This window comes from Phyllostomus hastatus, unplaced genomic scaffold, assembly GCF_019186645.2.
Source record: "Phyllostomus hastatus isolate PE091 unplaced genomic scaffold, TTU_PhHast_1.1 phas_contig_210, whole genome shotgun sequence".
NCBI lineage: Eukaryota > Metazoa > Chordata > Mammalia > Chiroptera > Phyllostomidae > Phyllostomus > Phyllostomus hastatus.
The window spans coordinates 27250923-27269361 of record NW_025333737.1 but is presented as its reverse complement, the minus strand read 5'-3'; the positions used below and the strand labels follow the sequence as shown (position 1 = coordinate 27269361).

Genomic DNA, 18439 nt, shown 5'->3' with positions numbered 1-18439 from the left:
CTTGTCTTATTCCCAATATTAAGGGGAACACGTGTAGTTTTTGCTCATTGAGTATGATGCTGGCAGTGGTTAATTTCCAAAATTTAAAAAGTACTTACAAAACTCAACACCAGAAACAAAAACAAAAAACCCAAGACACTTCTCCAAAGAAGACACGCAGATGGCCAACAGACATGTGAAAAAATGCTCAACATCACTAATCATCAGAAAAATGCAAATTAAAACCACAATGAGATACCATCTTACACCTGTCAGAATGGCTATCATCAACAATCCAATAACCAACAAGTGCTGGGGAGGATGTGGAGAAAGGAGAACCCTTTTACACTGTTGGTGAATATGCAGACTGGTGCAGACACTGTGGAAAGCAGCATGGAGATACCTCAGAAAATTAAAAATGGATCTTTCTTTTAATCCAGTGATCCCACTTCTGGAAATATATCCGAAGGTACCCAAAACACGAATTCGAAAGAACACAAGCACCCCTATGTTCATCGTGGAATTATTTACAATTGCCAAGGTAGGGAAGCAGCCCAAGTGTCCATCAGCAGATGAGTGGGTAAGACCATTATGGGATTTACACAATGGAGTACTACTTGGTCATAAAAAAGAAGAAAATTTTACCCCTTGTGACAGTATAGATGGACTTGGAGAACATAATGCTAAGTGAAATAAGCCACTAAAAGAGAGACGAATACCATATGATTTCACTCATAGGTGGAATCTAATAAACAAACTGAACTACCACGGAAAATGGGGACAGAGTCCGATGGAGAGCAGGATGACAGACAGTGGGGAGGGGAGGGGAGGGAGTGAAGGGATTGAGCAAAAAGGAAAAAGGACTCATGGACAACAGTGTGGTGATTGCTGGGGAGAGAGGGGTATAAGAGGACTAAAAGGTAATGGAAAAAAATACAACAAAGATGAAATAAAATACAAAAAAAAAGAACTTAAAAGTATGTGTTACAGCAGTCTTGTCAAATGTTAACATGCATATAAATAACATTGGGATCTTACTAACATGCAGATTCTGAGTCGGTAGGTCTGACTCAATGGAGCCTGAGAGCCCACATTTCTAAGAAGTTTCTAGGTGGTTTGGTGTTGCTGGCTCATGGGCCACACTTAGAGTATCCAGGAGCTAAAGACTCTAGCAAAAAAGATTCCTTGCCTTACCTTTTCTGTTACACTAGCCCGTCAAGTCCTGAGAATCTTTCCTCATTTCCTTCCTACGCATCCATGTTTCTAATAAATAAAAAAAGGGAGGAGGGGGTAGAAAACCTCAGAAAGGGTGGGGGCTTTTTCTTCTAAGCAACTATTAGCTACACACACTGCTTTCATGAACATGTCAGATATCTCTCTCATGTGATTAAATACCTCTGTGGAACCTCTAATGTTTCCAACAGAGCACCTAGCTATTCAGTAAAAGAATAAGAGACTGGGAACAGCAATTAATTCTAGTTATGCCATATGGCAGTATAGAACACTGGCTGGAACCTGAAAACTCAATTTCACAAGAGTCTTACTTATTCTGAATTTTAATCATTATAGGATCAGCAAACATATGCCTACCAACCTGGTCCATTTACACAGAATTCTAAAGAATAATCACATTGCGCACTCAAGAAATGATTGGTTTTTCCCAGGTGGACTTCAAATGTCTCTCCTACCAGATTTGCAAAATAAAGTGGATGCTGACAGCTCCAGTTTAATTTCCCTGTTAAATAAAATCTTCAAACAGTCCTGCAATGAATAGTATCGCTTGCCTTCCTACCATGTCATTGTCAGCTCACAATTTTGCACAAGTCCTGTTTTCTCCGGTTCTGGATTCCCCAGCCCGGGGCCGGCTCGGGGGCTGGCGCTCCTGTCCCCGTGCACGCCTCCATCCCACCACATTCTCTCCACTTCGCCTCTCTTCAGAATGGAGACATTATCATTTTCAACACATACTCCATCCCTGTCTTCTTAGAGCTAAGATACTTTCATCTCCTGGACATCTAATAACTTCAAGATAAGGACAGAAAAATCAGTTCTTGTTCTGTGAACTTTTGTCTCCGGTGCTTGAGAGACTATCCTAATACCCCCTGAACATGTTTTAGTGATAACATTTACTGCACTAGGGCCAAAATGATTTTCTGCCACTTTCAATTCTAGTTCAATAAAAGAATAAGAGCTTTGTTTCTAACCTCTGTCATTTTTAATGCCATAAAATGATTTTAAAAATGTAAAATTGAGTTCTATTTCCTACTGGACTACCAATCTCATATTAGCTTTCCTTTTATCAAATTTATGAGGAAAGTCAGAAATTGCCTTTCCTTTGAAAAAAAATCAAAATTTCAGGATCTCCTGGGCAGGATGTTTGAATTGAATTTCAGCTCTCAATAATTGCTGTCCTGGAAGTTTTAAAGAAGTATAAAAGTTAGCTACTTAAAGTTAGTTATGTCAGAAAGAACACATTGGAGGATTATCCCTTAGTCTACACTCATCCAAAAATAATGTTATTCCTAGAAAATTACCTTCCTAAAAAAATCACAAATATGTCTATTACAGTTCCAAATTAAGGAAGTCTGTGGTTTTCTGAAACCACAGTGAATGGAGTCAATGGTTTCTGAACTACGAAGTGAAACATATCATGTTTTTTGCAACCTTATAGTATTATGAAAACTTTCAAATATGCATAAAAGGTGAAAGATCACCCATATATGTGTACAACCTAGACTCTGTGATTCACATTTTGTTATATTTGCTTTGTTACATATTTTTCCATCCATCTTATTTTTTGATGCATTCCAAAATAAACTGCATCAGTACATTCCAACCCGAAACATTCCAGCATGCATATATAATTAACTAAACTTCAATATTTATCTACAGTTCTTTCAAATCAATAATCTTTTGAAAGATGCCAGTTCGGGTTTTTTTGTTTTTTTTGTTTGTTTGTTTGTTTGTTTGTTTTTTGCAATGGCTTGTCTAAGCAAACTAAGCAACCAATTGGAAGTTCTACATTCTAAACCCTAATCTTTCATTAATTCTGATACTTCGAGTAATTTCTTATATACCAGTTCTCTCATCAACAAAGGAACAAAGGCATTTGGTAGACATGGTAGAAAGTCTCAATTACTAAATTGTAGAGTGGACTCTGGTTATGGCGGAATTCACAAATGTGAAACACTCACTAGAATAACTTAGGGGAATAGCGAATTGGAGATTATGTGGGTATAAATTTTCTGTAAATTATAATGAGAACCTCGAAAAAGGCTCACAAACTCCAGGGAGTTTAATCATTATAGGATCAGCAAAGATCCTATATCAGCTTGAGTTTGAACATTTCATGATAATGCATCGTACATAAACCACAATGTGTCTATGAGAAAACAGTTTACAGTTGGCCTATTGAAAACTGAGTCACTCCAAGGGGGAATTTCCTAACAAAGCACTAGCACCGTGTTGGAGTCTTCTTGGCTTTACAAAGGCAAGGTATTCCTGGTTTGCAAACTCCTTATTAATTGGCTGTAGCTAAGAGTTGCCGCAGGAACAGCTGTCCTTTCCTTTGTGAGCTATCGGCTCCCCAACACAACATGTTTTTTTCTTCCAGAAGATTGGCCCTGGATGGGGCATCCTTTGAAGCCTGAAGAATCAAAAACTACTGCAAAACACTGCTGAGAATTTTGAAAGAAATATGAAGAAACGACACTGGACCTGGGGCAATAGGCTGAGATCCTCCCAAACGGGTCAGCAGTTGGTCCATAAAGTATTCCAGTTGCCAAGGAGGCGGTGACATCTTGTGTAAATCAAAAACTAAAACCCTAAGATATCTCATTTCCATTTTAAATGCATGGGGGTTAAATATGGATATCTAGCACTGGAGAAGTTCCTGTGGGATTGATTTTTTCCCCCGTCTTCTCTGAGCTCTTTGCCGAGCGTGATAAGTAGGACCGCATTTCATTATCAACCCTGCTAGCGCTGCACTTCGGGGAGACTAGATGAGGCTACACAGTGGGAGAGAAGATCCGGCTTCCGGAGAAGAAATGATTCACATGGTGTGATTATAGAAACCCATTTTACACCCAACTCGTTTTCAATAGAATCAGGAAATAAAAGAAAATCCTAAGGAAATGACATTTCCTGCATCCTTTTCCAAATTAAAAAAAAACAACAACATCATAGCATTACCGTATAAGAAATCGAATAGAGATTTCAAGGTTTGGTTGGTCAGACTTGCATTTTTGTAACATTTGGGCAAACAATAATTGGAAACAACATTTCGGGGGAGACAGCTAAAAAGTGAAAATGTAAGATCGTCATTAGGGAAATCTTCAATGGAGTCGGCCAGTGTTACAGACAGAGCGTCAGAACAATGGGTTGGGCTCCTGACAGCAGCCCCAGCTCTTGCGTTTCTCTCTCCTGGGCTCCCATTTCACTGTCATGCAGGAGAGGAGAGGGTGTGGGTCTGTATCAGAAATAAGAGAAAGCAAGAAAAGTAGAGAAAACCACAATCAGAAGGTCCCACGTGCCAAGGTTCCTGGAGATCCACAGACAGACGAACAGAATTCCACATTCCACAGAATGCCTCAGAGGGGCATTTTTTCATTGGCTCTCTGTGAGCAGTGAAAATAGTACAGCGCTGGGACGAAAGGCTGGCTCCAGATTAAATGAGACCGAAAATCAAGGCCAAAGCAAATGGTGGTCAAATGAAGACAGTCAGTTCACAGAAATGATCTTTTCACACAGTGTATGAATTAAAAGCCTCCATTAATAAACAAATAGAAAAGCTTCATGTAGTAAGAAACTGAGGATTTTCTGAGACCTTCCAAGACAAATTCACACTGAGTCGATAACAGGAATGTGCCCAAAGGATAATAGCTACAATTCTATCAGGAGTAAAGCAAATTTCAGCAACTTAAATACGTGGCTGAAGAGTAGTGCTAATTACTCTAACCAGTTAGTCCAGCCTGAAGGGTGCAAGCTTGGTGACCCGTCTCCTATGTCACTTTTCAAAATTCCTTTCACTCTTGATAAAACATATTGTGTTTAAAGGGCTCAACACTGGAAATTTTTAACAAAAGTTTTGAAAGGAACAAGTATATTCATTCAAATTTTTTTTAAACCCACCTATCATTTTGCATAAAAAATACTGAAATACTATTACAGTCAGTTACTTATATAAAATATTTACTTATTTTATGGGACAACCGAAGGGAGAAGCTTCTGCCCACTAACACTACCATAATAGCCCAAGGTAAAATAAATGGATCAACTTGATCTTGGAGCTGGTGTCAAATCCAAGAGACCCATATGAGGGAAAGAATAAACAAAATAATCGTCGTCATGAAATTACAAGGAGAGCTGTGCATTTCAAGGCTGCTTTGAAAGGACAGGAGACGCGCTATGAAGAGCACCGTACGATGCCCTACCGCTCCTGGATACGCCAAGGGACCAACAGCAGCTACTCTTACATGAGTCCCACCTGTAGAGCATTTCAGACTAAAAAAAAGAAATAAATACGACTCCCCTGCTCCCAGATACGTGTATCTTTAAAAGTCTTTAACACAATCAGTTGGGAATCTCAACGTACTGATACATTCACTGAATAGCAGAAAACTAGTGCAGGAATTTGGCATAAAATTCAACAGCTGAGAGCGCTGAAGTGGTTGCGGGTTTTTGTTTTCATTCTTGCTTTAAGGATGGGAGGAAGGGATAGGACTAAAAAAGGAAGAAACAAAGTTTTAACCTTCAAGATGTGGTCAAATTATTATGATGACGTTTGAGCCTTTTCAGAGCTCTTTAAACTTAGATGGATTTGTACAAGTACCTCCCACTCTTTTTTCTCTCTGTGCTGGCACTGAAACTGCAGTATAAGGAGCAAAATGAACAACAGAAGGAGATGTTATGACCAAATACCTAAACTTGCGAGCCACACGTACGTATGAACAGCACATTACGTATTAGTTCTCTCAATAAGCACACTCCATTTGAATGTGTTTTTTGGATTTTTAAAACTCAATAACCAGCACTTAGGAAAAGCAAAACTCTCTGTGTAACTAATGGTAATGATATTTTACAGAACTTATAATACTCAGAAACTCTTGTTCCCAAGAGTTGTATCGGACTAACTTCTTGTCTTTCTTCCTATAATACAAAGACATCTGAATGATGTATTCTCAAGCTAAATCCTGTTTTAAAGCTAAATCCATGTTAAGCTGGGGAAAAAGAAACTTGGAGTTCCCAAAGAAAACTGGAATTACTTTTATAACATTTGTACTAACGTATCATGTTTCATACAGAGCTATATGCTAACCACCCACAATGAGACATGTTCACGATACTCTTGTCAGCCTGTACTTTAAATGTCTTGGGTTTTGTGGGTTTGGTGCTATAACCTTGGTACATAAAATTATTTTTTTTATTTCTTTCCATTCCAACACGCTACCATCAATCTACCTGTCTCTCTCTCTGGAACTCCTCTAAGCCCCACAAAAGGAAACAATACTCCAAGTTTGTTTCTGTTGGCTCTCACCTTCACTTCCAACAGTGAACATAAAGGACTAGTTGTTCCAGAGTGGGCCGTTGAGAGACAATGTATCCCTACCTCAGCAGTGAAAACCTTCTGCTTTCTTCATCCCCTCCCCCACTCTGAATGTACTCTTGCCGTCAGATGGCTTTCCCCCCGAATCAAACGCAAGAACTGCTTGACGGTTTCTCCAAATGCGTAAGGACGCCGTCCAGCATCTGCGTGTAGATCATGTCTGCTTCGTGCCAGGTGTCTCACATCTGGCGCTGCTCCTGCAGTGACCACCGTAATAAAACAAGAGGAGTCTCTGCCTGGCTTTCATCCTAATCATTCTCTAAAGAGCTCAATGAAAACTTGGACTAGGAATGTGAAAACCGTTAGTTTGCAGGGAGAAGGTTTAAATGGGAAGGCGGTTTGAAGGGGAGCAATAAACATCACAGCTCGGGACATCAAATGCCACAACAGCGCTTCATTTCCTTGCAGCCACGGATCGCCATCCGTTTTTTATTTTGTCTTACATGGAAAACATTATCTTTCATTGGGAACACCTTTAAGCCCAAACCACCCCCCTCATATGTAGGTAGAGATACAGATACAGTTTTGTTTTTCATTTTTAAATCTGGGAAGGGAGGGAATAGCCCAGCTACTTGTACTTAAGAGCAGATGAGCGCTTGGAGGATACCCAAGCCCCTGAAATATTATTGCTTTAACATGACTAAAGAGGAAACTTTTTAAATGACTTTCGGTAATTCTGTTCATGTTACTCAGCATCTAACTCTCAAGTTTGATGCCTTCCAAATTTCTTTTCACACCTAGCTTTTAGGGGAGATCCGACTGTCACACAGGAGTAAGTGTGCCTGGTATTGCTTTCAGTGCTTTCAAACCAACTGGTATCTGTACATACGAATGCAAAGCACTGACCAGCTATATAAATGGGGCTGTAGAGGCAGTGTGGCTGAAGAGGAGGATTCAGTGAAACAAGGGTGATAGTAACAGGAGAATGATTGAATGGGTGGACATAAGGCAACTTTAAACAGCTTGCCAGAGGAAAGAGTCTCCTTTTCCCATTTTCTTGTGCGGTATCTAATTTCTGGCTCCTCATTTCCTCCGTGATGTGATAATTATGAAATTCTAAATAATGTGTCATCTTTCTTGCAACAAATCAATGAACAGAAAGCTCCCATCAAAATGCAGATGTTTCCTAAAGCTCCTGCTGGCTATTTCCTGACTCTCTATCCCACAAACCACACAGCAAGTCCTTCGAGAACAGGGAACCCTCCGTACCCCATAACAAGTACGGCTTCTACGTGTGCGCGTGTGTGTATGTATTTAAAAAGAGGACTAAGAAGTACTATGGAACTGATAACAAGTCACCACAAAATCACCTTTTGTTACCAATTTCAGGTTGGGAATTTCACATTTCCAAATGCTATGGTACAAATGTGAGAAAGGAAAATTCCTACTTGTCCCTACAAATGCAATAAAATTGTTTGGCATTCCTTAACACAGATTTATACCAATAACACCCCCATGCACAAAATTATATTTTGTGCATTTCCTCTCCCTATAATACAATTTAAAATAATTCTACCCCAGTAGAAACAGAAAATTTTAAAAAAGAAAAAAAATAATTCCATCTTTATTCCTCCTGTGATCCTTATTATACAAGGGTCAACTATGTATTATTAAGAAATAAGAAAGTCTATGGGTTACTAACTAAGCTTTCAGGTTCACAACCAAGTCTGAGCTTATCTACTAATAAAGAACATTATGAAGAAGTTTGTTTTAAACACTCTTCCAGCCTACCAAATATTATAGATATTTTCACTTTTGCAACAAGCTCCTATCTTCTGCATTCTGTTTGTTTCAATTATTCAGGGCAACCCAGGCTGATAATTACACAGTCCCCAGTTGCTGAGTAAAAGTGATGCTTAATTAGCCAGCAGGAAAGATCGATTAAGATCCAGCAGAGCATCTTGTGAGGTTCTCTCACATTCCTGGAGGGAATAGAGTCTGGCTGTGCCCTTTGAAAGGATAAAGCTCCCTGCTTCCAAGGCGTTTCGGTGAGGTTTCTAAAGTAGATGCTGAGATCGGTCAGCCACACAAATTAACTCCCAGTTACAGCCCCGCAGATGCTCCCCTTTTTCCGAGAGCACTCAGATCCAACAGTCTGAGTCACATTGCCACCAGGTTGGAAAAGGCTTCAAGCAATGCTCACTTATCCCCAACCCTCTCGCAGTCACCACATCCCAAGTCTTTGAGAAGTATATTGTAAAGGATAGTTCTTATTTCTTCCTGCCCCATTCAGGTGTATGCATCCATCAGCTGCTCACGTTGTAAAAGATGCAAATTAGGTTAGGGCCTCTTATTAAAAAAATAAACACGATATCCCAACCCAGCCTGAGACTAAAACATTCCAGTACTGTCAAGGAAGTAACTGGCTAAGTCCGGTTTACATTTTTTTTTCACTAGGAAAGGAGATGTGAAGTTAAATCAGGACCAAAAACCACAAAGAAAACGAGTGATCTCGCACTGGCCTGACAGCTTCCCTTCGGTAGCTCGGACAAGCACAGAGGTTTCGTTTCTCCACTCGTTTCGCAAACGTGTTCAGGAAAGACCAACATCATCCAATGCCAAAGGCAGAATAATTATCTCAAGATACATAATTATCAAAATATTCCTATTTTGTTAAACTACGCTAGCTATACCTGCCCACTTCCAATTCAATTCAGTAAATATTTATTAAGCCTCATGGAAATGGCTAATTTATCTTGCATTTAAGTAAGTAAATAAACAAACACATTAAAATATTCATTAGGCCTATATCAAGTATAAAGAACTATGAGAGGTATGTCTTACCTTGTTAATTTATACACTACTAAGGTAGATTTCACTGATTATAAACTGTTTTAAAGCTTACGAAGAGGAAGAATGGAACCGTCTATACAAACCTAGTTTTGATTTGCTGAAAGCCCCGAAGAATGTGGTCTCTGTGGTCCCTCGCGACAGCACTGAGGTTCTCATTCCTCAAATCTTCTGCTAGAAACTCCTCGGCGTCTAAAAGAAAAAGAAAGCTGGTCAACAGAGAAGAAGTACTAAGGGAGAAAGAGGAAAACCTGAAGAATTAAGAAATGAATATTAAGCCCTGGCTGGCATAGCTCAGTGGATTGAGCGCAGGCTGTGAACCAAAGTGTCGCAGGTTCGATTCCCAGTCAGGGTACATGCCTGGGTTGCAGGCCATGACCCCCAGCAACTGCACATTGATGTTTCTCTCTCTCTCTCTCCCTCCTTTCCCTCTCTAAAAATAAATAAATAAAATCTTTTTAAAAAAGAAATGAATATTATTTTCTCCTTAAAAACTTTAAAGTTGCAGAACGATGTGAATGCACTTAATTCCATAGACCTGTACACTTAACAATGGTTAAAATGGTACATTTTATCAAAATAAAAAATAAATAAAACTTTATATGTGCCTGTAAGTGACACCTTTTGATAATCTAAGACACTGCAATGGATTTAGAAAGTTAAGGCATATATCAACAAGATAAAAACTATTTTCTAAATGATTTTAAAGGAACATTTTAGTAGTATTATTGATGGCAGAGGATGGACTACCATTTTCATAAACATAAGTATCACAAGCAATTCATGAAATGTCACAGATCAATAGAAGCTAGAAAAATACCAGTAAATAGAGCTGAAATGAAAAGCAGAGCTGAACTGCAAAGTCAAGAACAAAAAGGGCAGGAATCTGAAGAAGAAAAATTAATTAGCAGATGCATCATCAATGAAAATGACAATGCAACCAAATGAAGGAACCCGCATGGAAAAGAAAAATGTGTCCAAGAGAAGGAAACTTCAATTAATATGAGTATATATTATAACATAGGGACATGGTAGAAATATCTAATATGAAACAAATCATGATATATTGAAAGAAATTAGGGGTGGCACCTGTTAAGTTATCAAAGACAAAATACATTGATAATGGTTATGATGGTCAGACATACTAGATACATACTTTATTAGGCATAAATGGGTTATCATCCCCCAAAAAGTATATAATAACACAGTTAAAATTTTCCACTTCTAAAAATAGCACCTGCAATATGATAGCTTATATGATATAAGCTATCAAAATAATTTTAGAATGTATACAGTTGGGTTCCATAAGCACACTTAAAAATCTGTTTTACATTCATACCATTTAAAATCACCAAACAAAAAAATCCTAAGTAGCCATCACCAACATTTTTGATGAGGTATAAGATTCAGAAAATTAAAATTTTCACAGAGGACCACCATCAGCTTCTAAGCCCTGCATCACATCTATTGCATATGTCATTTAGTGGGTTCCTCCAAGGTCCTATGAAGGCTAAAGATTGAGGAGATGGGAAGTTAAATTAAAAGGTAAAAATAAATGAAATCCATGGGGAGCAGTGGGACAGGGGGGATTGGTAGGGGGAAATGGAGACAACTATACTTGAACAACAACAAAAAAATGTTAAAAGAAAACACATAAAGAACACATGATGATCATCTCAAAAGCTACAGAAAAAAATTGACAAAATTCAAAAGCTCTTCATGATAAAAATCATTCAACAAACTAGGAATTGAAGAATATTTTCTCAGCCTGATAAAAAACATCTACAAAACCCCAACAGCTAATATCATACTTAACAGTAGAAGACTCAATGCTTTCTCCCTGTTCCTAGGTCAAGAACAAGATGAGAATGACTGCTCTCACCATTTATACTCAACATTGTACTGGTGCTAGCCAAGGCAATTATGCAAGAAAATAAAATGAAAAGAGTCTAGATTATAAAGAAATAAGTAGAGCTATCTCTGCTTGCATATTGATTGGTCTTGTATATTGAAACTCTACGGAATCCACTAAAAATGATCAGAACTAATAAATGAGTTTAGTAAGTTTGAAGGATACAAGATTAATATACAAAATCAATCGATTTTCTATATAGCAACAATGAACAAACTAAAAATGAAATTAGGAAAGTTCCATTTAAGACAGCATAAAAAAGAATTCAATATATGGAGATTTAACAAAAGAAGCACAAAACTCAAACTCCAAAAACTATAAAATATTACTGAAAGACATTAAAGACCTAAACGGAAGGACATCCCATGTTCATAGATGAGAAGACTTATTATTGTTAAGATGACAATATTCACCAAATTGATCTAGTGACTTAATGCAATCTCTATCAAAACATCTTTTTATTTTTGCAGAAATTGACAAGTTGATCCTAAAATTCATTAGGAAAGTCAAGGAACCCAGAATAACCAAAACAATTTTGAAAAAGGAGAACAAATTAGGAGGACTCACATATTCTGCTTTCAAAACTTACTAAAGAGCTACAGTAATCAAGACAACATGGCCCCGGCACAGAGGTAGATGTAGATCAAAAGAACAGAATTGAGAATTCAGAAATAAACACACAGCCCTGGCTGGCGTAGCTCAGTGGATTCAGCATGGGCTGCGAACCAAAGTGTGGCAGGTTCGATTCCCAGTCAGGGCACATGCCTGGGTTGCAGGCCATGACCCCCAGCAACCGCACATTGATGTTTCTCTCTCTCTTCCTCCCTTCCCTCTCTAAAAATAAATGAATAAAATCTTTTAAAAAAAGAAAGAAAGAAACACTCACATTTCAAGTCATTTATTAGCTTTTGACAAGGATACCAAGACAATCCAATAGGAATGAACAAGGTTGGTTTTTTTAAAAACAAATGGTTTTGAAACAACTAAATATCCATCCACGTGCAAAAGAACAAAGTGTGGCTCCTACCTCATGCAATATACAAAAGTTAACTCAAAGTGCACCAAATACCCAAATGTAAAAGCTGAAACTGCAAAACTCTCAAAATAAAGTCATGGCCTCATGACTTCGGATCAGGCCATCTTTTCTCAGGTATGCCACCAAAAGAACAAGCAGCATCGCGCATCATCAAAAGTAAAAACCTGTGCTTCCAAGGGTGCTAACACAGAAGTGGAAAGACACCCCGCAGAACGGGAGAAGACTTCTGCACATCACATAGCTGATAGGAGACTTACAATGTCTTAGAACTCAATAATGAAAAAACAAATGGCCCGATTTAAAAGTGAACAAAGGATCTGAATAGTTATTTAGCAAAAGACATGATGTAAATGGCCAATTAAAAACATGAAAAAGATGCTCAGCACCAATAGCCATCAGGGAAACGCAAACCCAAAGCACAATGATGCACCACTTGTGTACTGTGTTCTCGCCACCCAGAGCCAGTCTCCTTCTGCCACCATATATCTGACCCCTTTACCTTCTTCTACCTCCCTCCACCCGCCTCCTCCTCTGGCAAACACCACACTGTGGTCTGTGCTTATGAGTTTTTGTTTGTTTCTTTTGTTTGAAACTCATATAAGCTGATTAACAAATGTCACTCCAAAAAATTTAGGAAAATTTAAAAAGCACAGTGAGATACCACTTCACACTAGGATGGATACTGTCAAAAAGCAGACAATAATGATTGTTGTTGGACATTCAGAAAAACTGGGCCCTCATACACTACTGCTAGGAATGTAAAACGGTGCTGACACTTGGCAAAATAGTCTGGCAGCTCTTCAAAAGGCTAAAGAGAAAGTTTCAACATGACCCAGCAATTCTACTACTAGATATATAACCAAGAGAAATGAAAATGGATGTTTAAACGAAAACCTGTACACAAATATTCCTAGCATCTTATTCTGTTAAAAATATATATATTTATTTATAGTTAGAAAAAGGGGAAGGGCGAGGGAAAGAGGAGGAGAGCAACATCAACGTGAGAAACATCTCTCTCGTGTGCCCCAACCAGGGACCAAACCCACAGCCCAGGCATGTGTCCCAACTGGGAATCGAACTCGTGACCTTTCCCTTTGTCAGATGATGCCCAACCAACTGAGCCACACCAGTCAGGGGAGCAGCATCATTCTTAATGGCCAATACGTGGAAAGAACCCAAATGTGCATCAACAGATGAATGAATTAATACGATGTGGTATATCTATACAAGGGAATATTATTCGGCAATAAAAAGAAATGAAATACTGATATATGCTACAACATGAATGAATCTCTGAAATCATTATGCTAAGCAAAATACGCTAGTCATAAGGACAGCATTTATATGCAATATACAGAATAGGCAGATCTATAGAGAAAGAGAGTGAATTAATGGATGCCTAGAGCTGTGGGAGGGAAGGAGGGAGAAGGATTGAGGGTTAGGTTTTCTTTTGGAATGATGAAAATGTTCCAAAATTTAGTGTGCTGATGATTGCACTACTCTGAATATACTAAAAGCTGTTGAAGTGTACACTGCAAATGGATGGGTTTTATGGTATATGAACTACAGCTCAATAAAGTTGATAAAAATATAAATAAACATCTTTACATAACAAAATATAAATAACAACATACTTTCAAAATTTAAAGAAAATAAAACATCCCTCAAACACCCAGACAGAAAAAATAAGTTGCCTACAAAGCAACAGAATAAAAATGGCCTCTCTACAAAATGGGAAGATGGAATATTTACAGAGTTTTAAAGGAAAAAAAATGTGCTCAAGAATGTAAAAAGCCAAGATATTGGTTACACACAAGGAGATGGGGGAAAAAAACAGTTTCAAACAGTTATAGCTCTCAATGTCTACCACCTTCATTCTTTCCTGAAGAAAAGCCTCTTTTTTAAAAAATTTTATTTTAATCATTGTTCAGATACAACTTTCTCCCTTTTACTCCCAATCCAGCCCCCCGCCCAACCGTCCCCACTTCCCTCCCATTACCACCCTCCCCCTAGTTTATGACCATGTGTCCTTTAAGTTTGTTCCCGTGAACCCTTCCCACTGTCCCCTTAAATTCCCTCTTCTCTCCCCTCCGGTCACCATCAGCCTGTCCTCTATTTCAGTGTCTTTGGTTATATTTTGCTTGTTTCTTTGTTTTGTTGTTTAGGTTCCTGTTAAAGGTGAGATCATAAAAAGCCTCTTAAGGATATACCCTGATCAACAGAAAGGTGGTGACGAGTAGTAAAACCACAAAAATAATCTAGGTAATTGTGGTAGGTATGGTTTAAATTTATAAAAATATCAAAAGTAACTCTGTAAGCTAAAAATAGGATATACCTTTTACAACTAACATGGGAAATTTATAAAAATTTATTAAACACTAGATTATATCGATAATTTCTTAAAAACTAAAAATTAGAAAAATCTTACTTTTGTGACCACAATGGAATAAAAGGAATAGAAAGGAAAAAAAACATGTTAAATTACTCATTTACATAGGGCCAGTGAGAACTATTCCATCTTTGATAGTGATAATTAAAGAAAATTAGTTAAACTATGATTGTTCAAAATAATAATGTAATAAAAATATAATAAAAAGACTTTTTAAATAGTCAATACAATAAAACACAGAAAAAAGAGAAACAAATAGCATAGAATAGAACTTACAACATAACACTGAAGACAATGTAAAAAATAGACTCCTTTACTAGAAGCAAAAAGTTTCAGATCATGTCAAAACATAAAATTAATTTAATTACTCTTCCAAAACACTCACCTGAAACAAAATGAACTGAAGTTAAAAGGAGAGAGGTATACAAAACATTCCTAGGCCAATTTGCTTTAAAAGCGAGAATAGCAATAATCAATATCAAAATAGAACTCAAACAGGCCAACACGGTCACTTCACCAGGTACAACCCACAACAGAAAGGACCAACTGTTCTGCGCTAAACAGCACGGCACTGCACACAGGGTTGGGCAGGAGTATCGCCTCAGTGTGGCTGGCAGGGTAATAATATGAGTGTAAAGAATTTATAAGTTTTAATTTGAACATTTCAGCTAAAATGTCATATGGTGTGCTTGAGTGTGATAGTGTTATGTTACATAATGACATGTTTAGGATTTTGTAACAGAAGATTTTGTAATAAAAAAGGGGTGTCATTTGTGCTGGACCCTGTATAAGTGAAAGTTGTAAGAAATATAAATAGAAATCATTGAAAAAATTGTAATGTTATTACTAGTATTTAACAGGTCAAATGGACAAAAATATATAATTATATAGGCCAGTTATGTCCCATAGAAATAAAGTAATCACACATGTAATTTTAAACTTTTTAGTAGCCTCATTTCAAAAAGCACCCCAGAAAGAGATGACGTTAATTTTAGTGACAGTTATTTATTTAACTCAATAGATTCAAAATATTTTCATTTCAATATGTAATCAATATAAAATTATTACTGAGATATTTTGCCTTTTTTGCATTAAATCTTCAAAACCCAGCATGCATTTTATACTTAATATCACATATCAGTTCATACCAGTCCCATTTCAAATGCTTGGTAGCCACATGTGGAGAGTGGCCGCTACGTCAGATCAGGCAGATACAGAGAATTTAAATAATATAAATAAGAGTTAATAGAAGTGAACTAAACTCTATAACCTAAAAATAGAATACACATTTTACAACTAGCATGGAAAATTTATAAGAATTTATTAAGCACTGGAACACAAAGAAACATCAATAATTTCTTACAAGTTCAAAATTAGAGAAGATCTTATTTTATGACCACTATGAAATAAAACCAGAACTTACTATTTAACAGAGTGAACAAATCCCCCTATACGCAGACATTAAAAACGCACTCTTACCTATACTGTGGGTCAAAGAGGAAACTCAAAACTATAATAACCACCTATTGAGAAAACAGCCTTTATAAAATATCACTTGACCAACATTGTACAGAGTGACAAACTCACAGACTTAAATTTTTCCAGTATTAAATAAGAAAAAGTGAAAATAAATTCAATAGGAACCAAACTAAAAAAAAAAATCAGAAAAGAGCAATCAAAGCAGCCTGTGGAATACGGGAGGAAGGAAACAATAAAGATAAAAGCAGAATTAATAAATCAGAACAGCGGCTGTCTAGCAGTGCTCTCTGGAGTCATAAGCTTCTGATAAGGCAGAAAAGGAGTGGGGGGGCAGGTCCAGTGAGAGGGACTCGAAGAAACTCCCCCTTTCCCCTCACTCCCATTTGTTTTCATCACCAGCGCGTTCGTCTATTTATAGACTGGAATTTCACATAAGAATTTAATTTTGAAAAGGGTCCCATTGCACAGCTTAGTGGTTAAAAACCCACTGAACTTAAAAATAGTGGAAAAACAGTATGAATGCTAAGTAAATGTAAGAGCTGGGATTTTCCGGAGGTGAGGGGGAATTCCGATAAACTGATAAACCCTGAGCAAATACAATCAAGGCAAAAGAGAAAGCACAGAAATGAGGCAGAATAAAGGGGAGTAATGACAAATACACAAAAAATGAAAAGATAATGAAATATTTCAAAATGGTGAGATTGCAAGTTATTTACGTGAATTTTCTTATCAGTGCTTCCATGTGCAATTTTAGTTTTACGACAATGGGTATCATTCTTCCCCTTTAAAAGGTTATTTTCAAAAATAAAGTATTATGTAAACAAAATAAAATGTCATGGAAATAAATTGTTTTAGACTAAATAATTTTAGTCTAAAATCATAATTTTAACTGAAGGGATGGAAATAATATAATTAAAATTATATTACAAAAATAATTAAAACTGAAGGGATGGAAAAAGGTATTTCATGCAAATTAAAATAAAATAAGCTGGGATTGCAATGCTTATATCTGACAAAATAGACTTTAAAACAAAGGCTACAGTAAGAGACAAAGAAGAACACTAAATAACGATAAAGAGAACAATCCAACTAGAGGATACAACCTTTGTAAACATTTATGCACCCAGCATAGAAGCACGTAAATATATAAAGCAAATCTTGATGGACATAAAGGAAGAGACCAACAGTAATACAGTTACAGTAGGGGATCTTAACAACCTATTGATATCAATGGGTAGATCTTCCAGACAGAAAATCAACAAGAAAATATCAGCCTTAAATGACACCCTGGATCAGATGGATTTATTGATATCTTCAGAGTGTTTTACCCCAAAGCAGCATGATATACATTCCTTTCAAGTGCACATGAAACAGTTTCTAGAATAGACCACATGTTAGACAGAAAAGTCTCAATAAATTTAAGAAGCTTAAAATCATACCAAGCATCTTCTCTGACCACAGTGATATGAAACTAGATATCAATCACCAAAAAAACTGAAAACCACACAGGGACATGGAGGCTAAATAACATGTTTCTAAACAATGAATGAGTTAACAATGAGATCAAGGAAGAAATTAAAAGACACCTTGCAACAAATGCAAATGAGAACAACCCAAAATCTAAGGGACATAGCAAAAGCAGTCCTAAGAGGGAAATTCATAGCATTGCAGGCCTACCTCAAGAAACAAAATCTCACATAAACAAGCTAACTTTACACTTAAAGGAACTAGAAAGAGAACAACAAACAAAACCCAAAGTGAGTAGAAGAAAGGAAATAATAAAGATCAGAACTTAAATAAACAAAATTGAGTCTAAAATACAATACAAAAAATCAATGAAACAAGAGCTGGTTCTTGGAAAAAAATAAACAATATTGACAAATATTTAACCAGACTCTTCAAGAAAAAAGGAGAGACGACCCAAATAAATAAAATCAGAAATGGAAGAGAAGTAGTAATGGACACCCAAGAAATACAAAGGATTGTAAGAAGATATTATGAACATCTACATGCCAACAAATTGGACCATCTGGACAAAATAGATAAACTACTAGAAACAAACAATCTTCCAAAACTGAATTAGGAAGAATCAGAAAATCTGAACAGACTGATGATAACTAATGAAATTGAAGCACCAATCAAAACCCCCTCCCCCCCCAAAAAGGTCCTGGACCAGACGGCTTCACAGATGAATTTTACCAAATGTCCAAAGAATAACTAACACCTCTCCTCAAACTATTCCCAAAAAAT

The 18439-nt window shown here is 37.0% G+C and overlaps 1 protein-coding gene across 1 annotated transcript in view; it reads right to left on the bottom strand.

Moving 5' to 3' along the window:
• Positions 1 to 18439, bottom strand: part of SKAP1 (src kinase associated phosphoprotein 1) — a 265183-nt gene that overhangs the window by 226717 nt on the left and 20027 nt on the right. The window contains exon 2 of the mRNA XM_045836790.1: positions 9460 to 9565. Coding sequence (XP_045692746.1) covers positions 9460 to 9565 — 106 coding nt within the window. The remainder of the gene's footprint in view (positions 1 to 9459; positions 9566 to 18439) is intronic.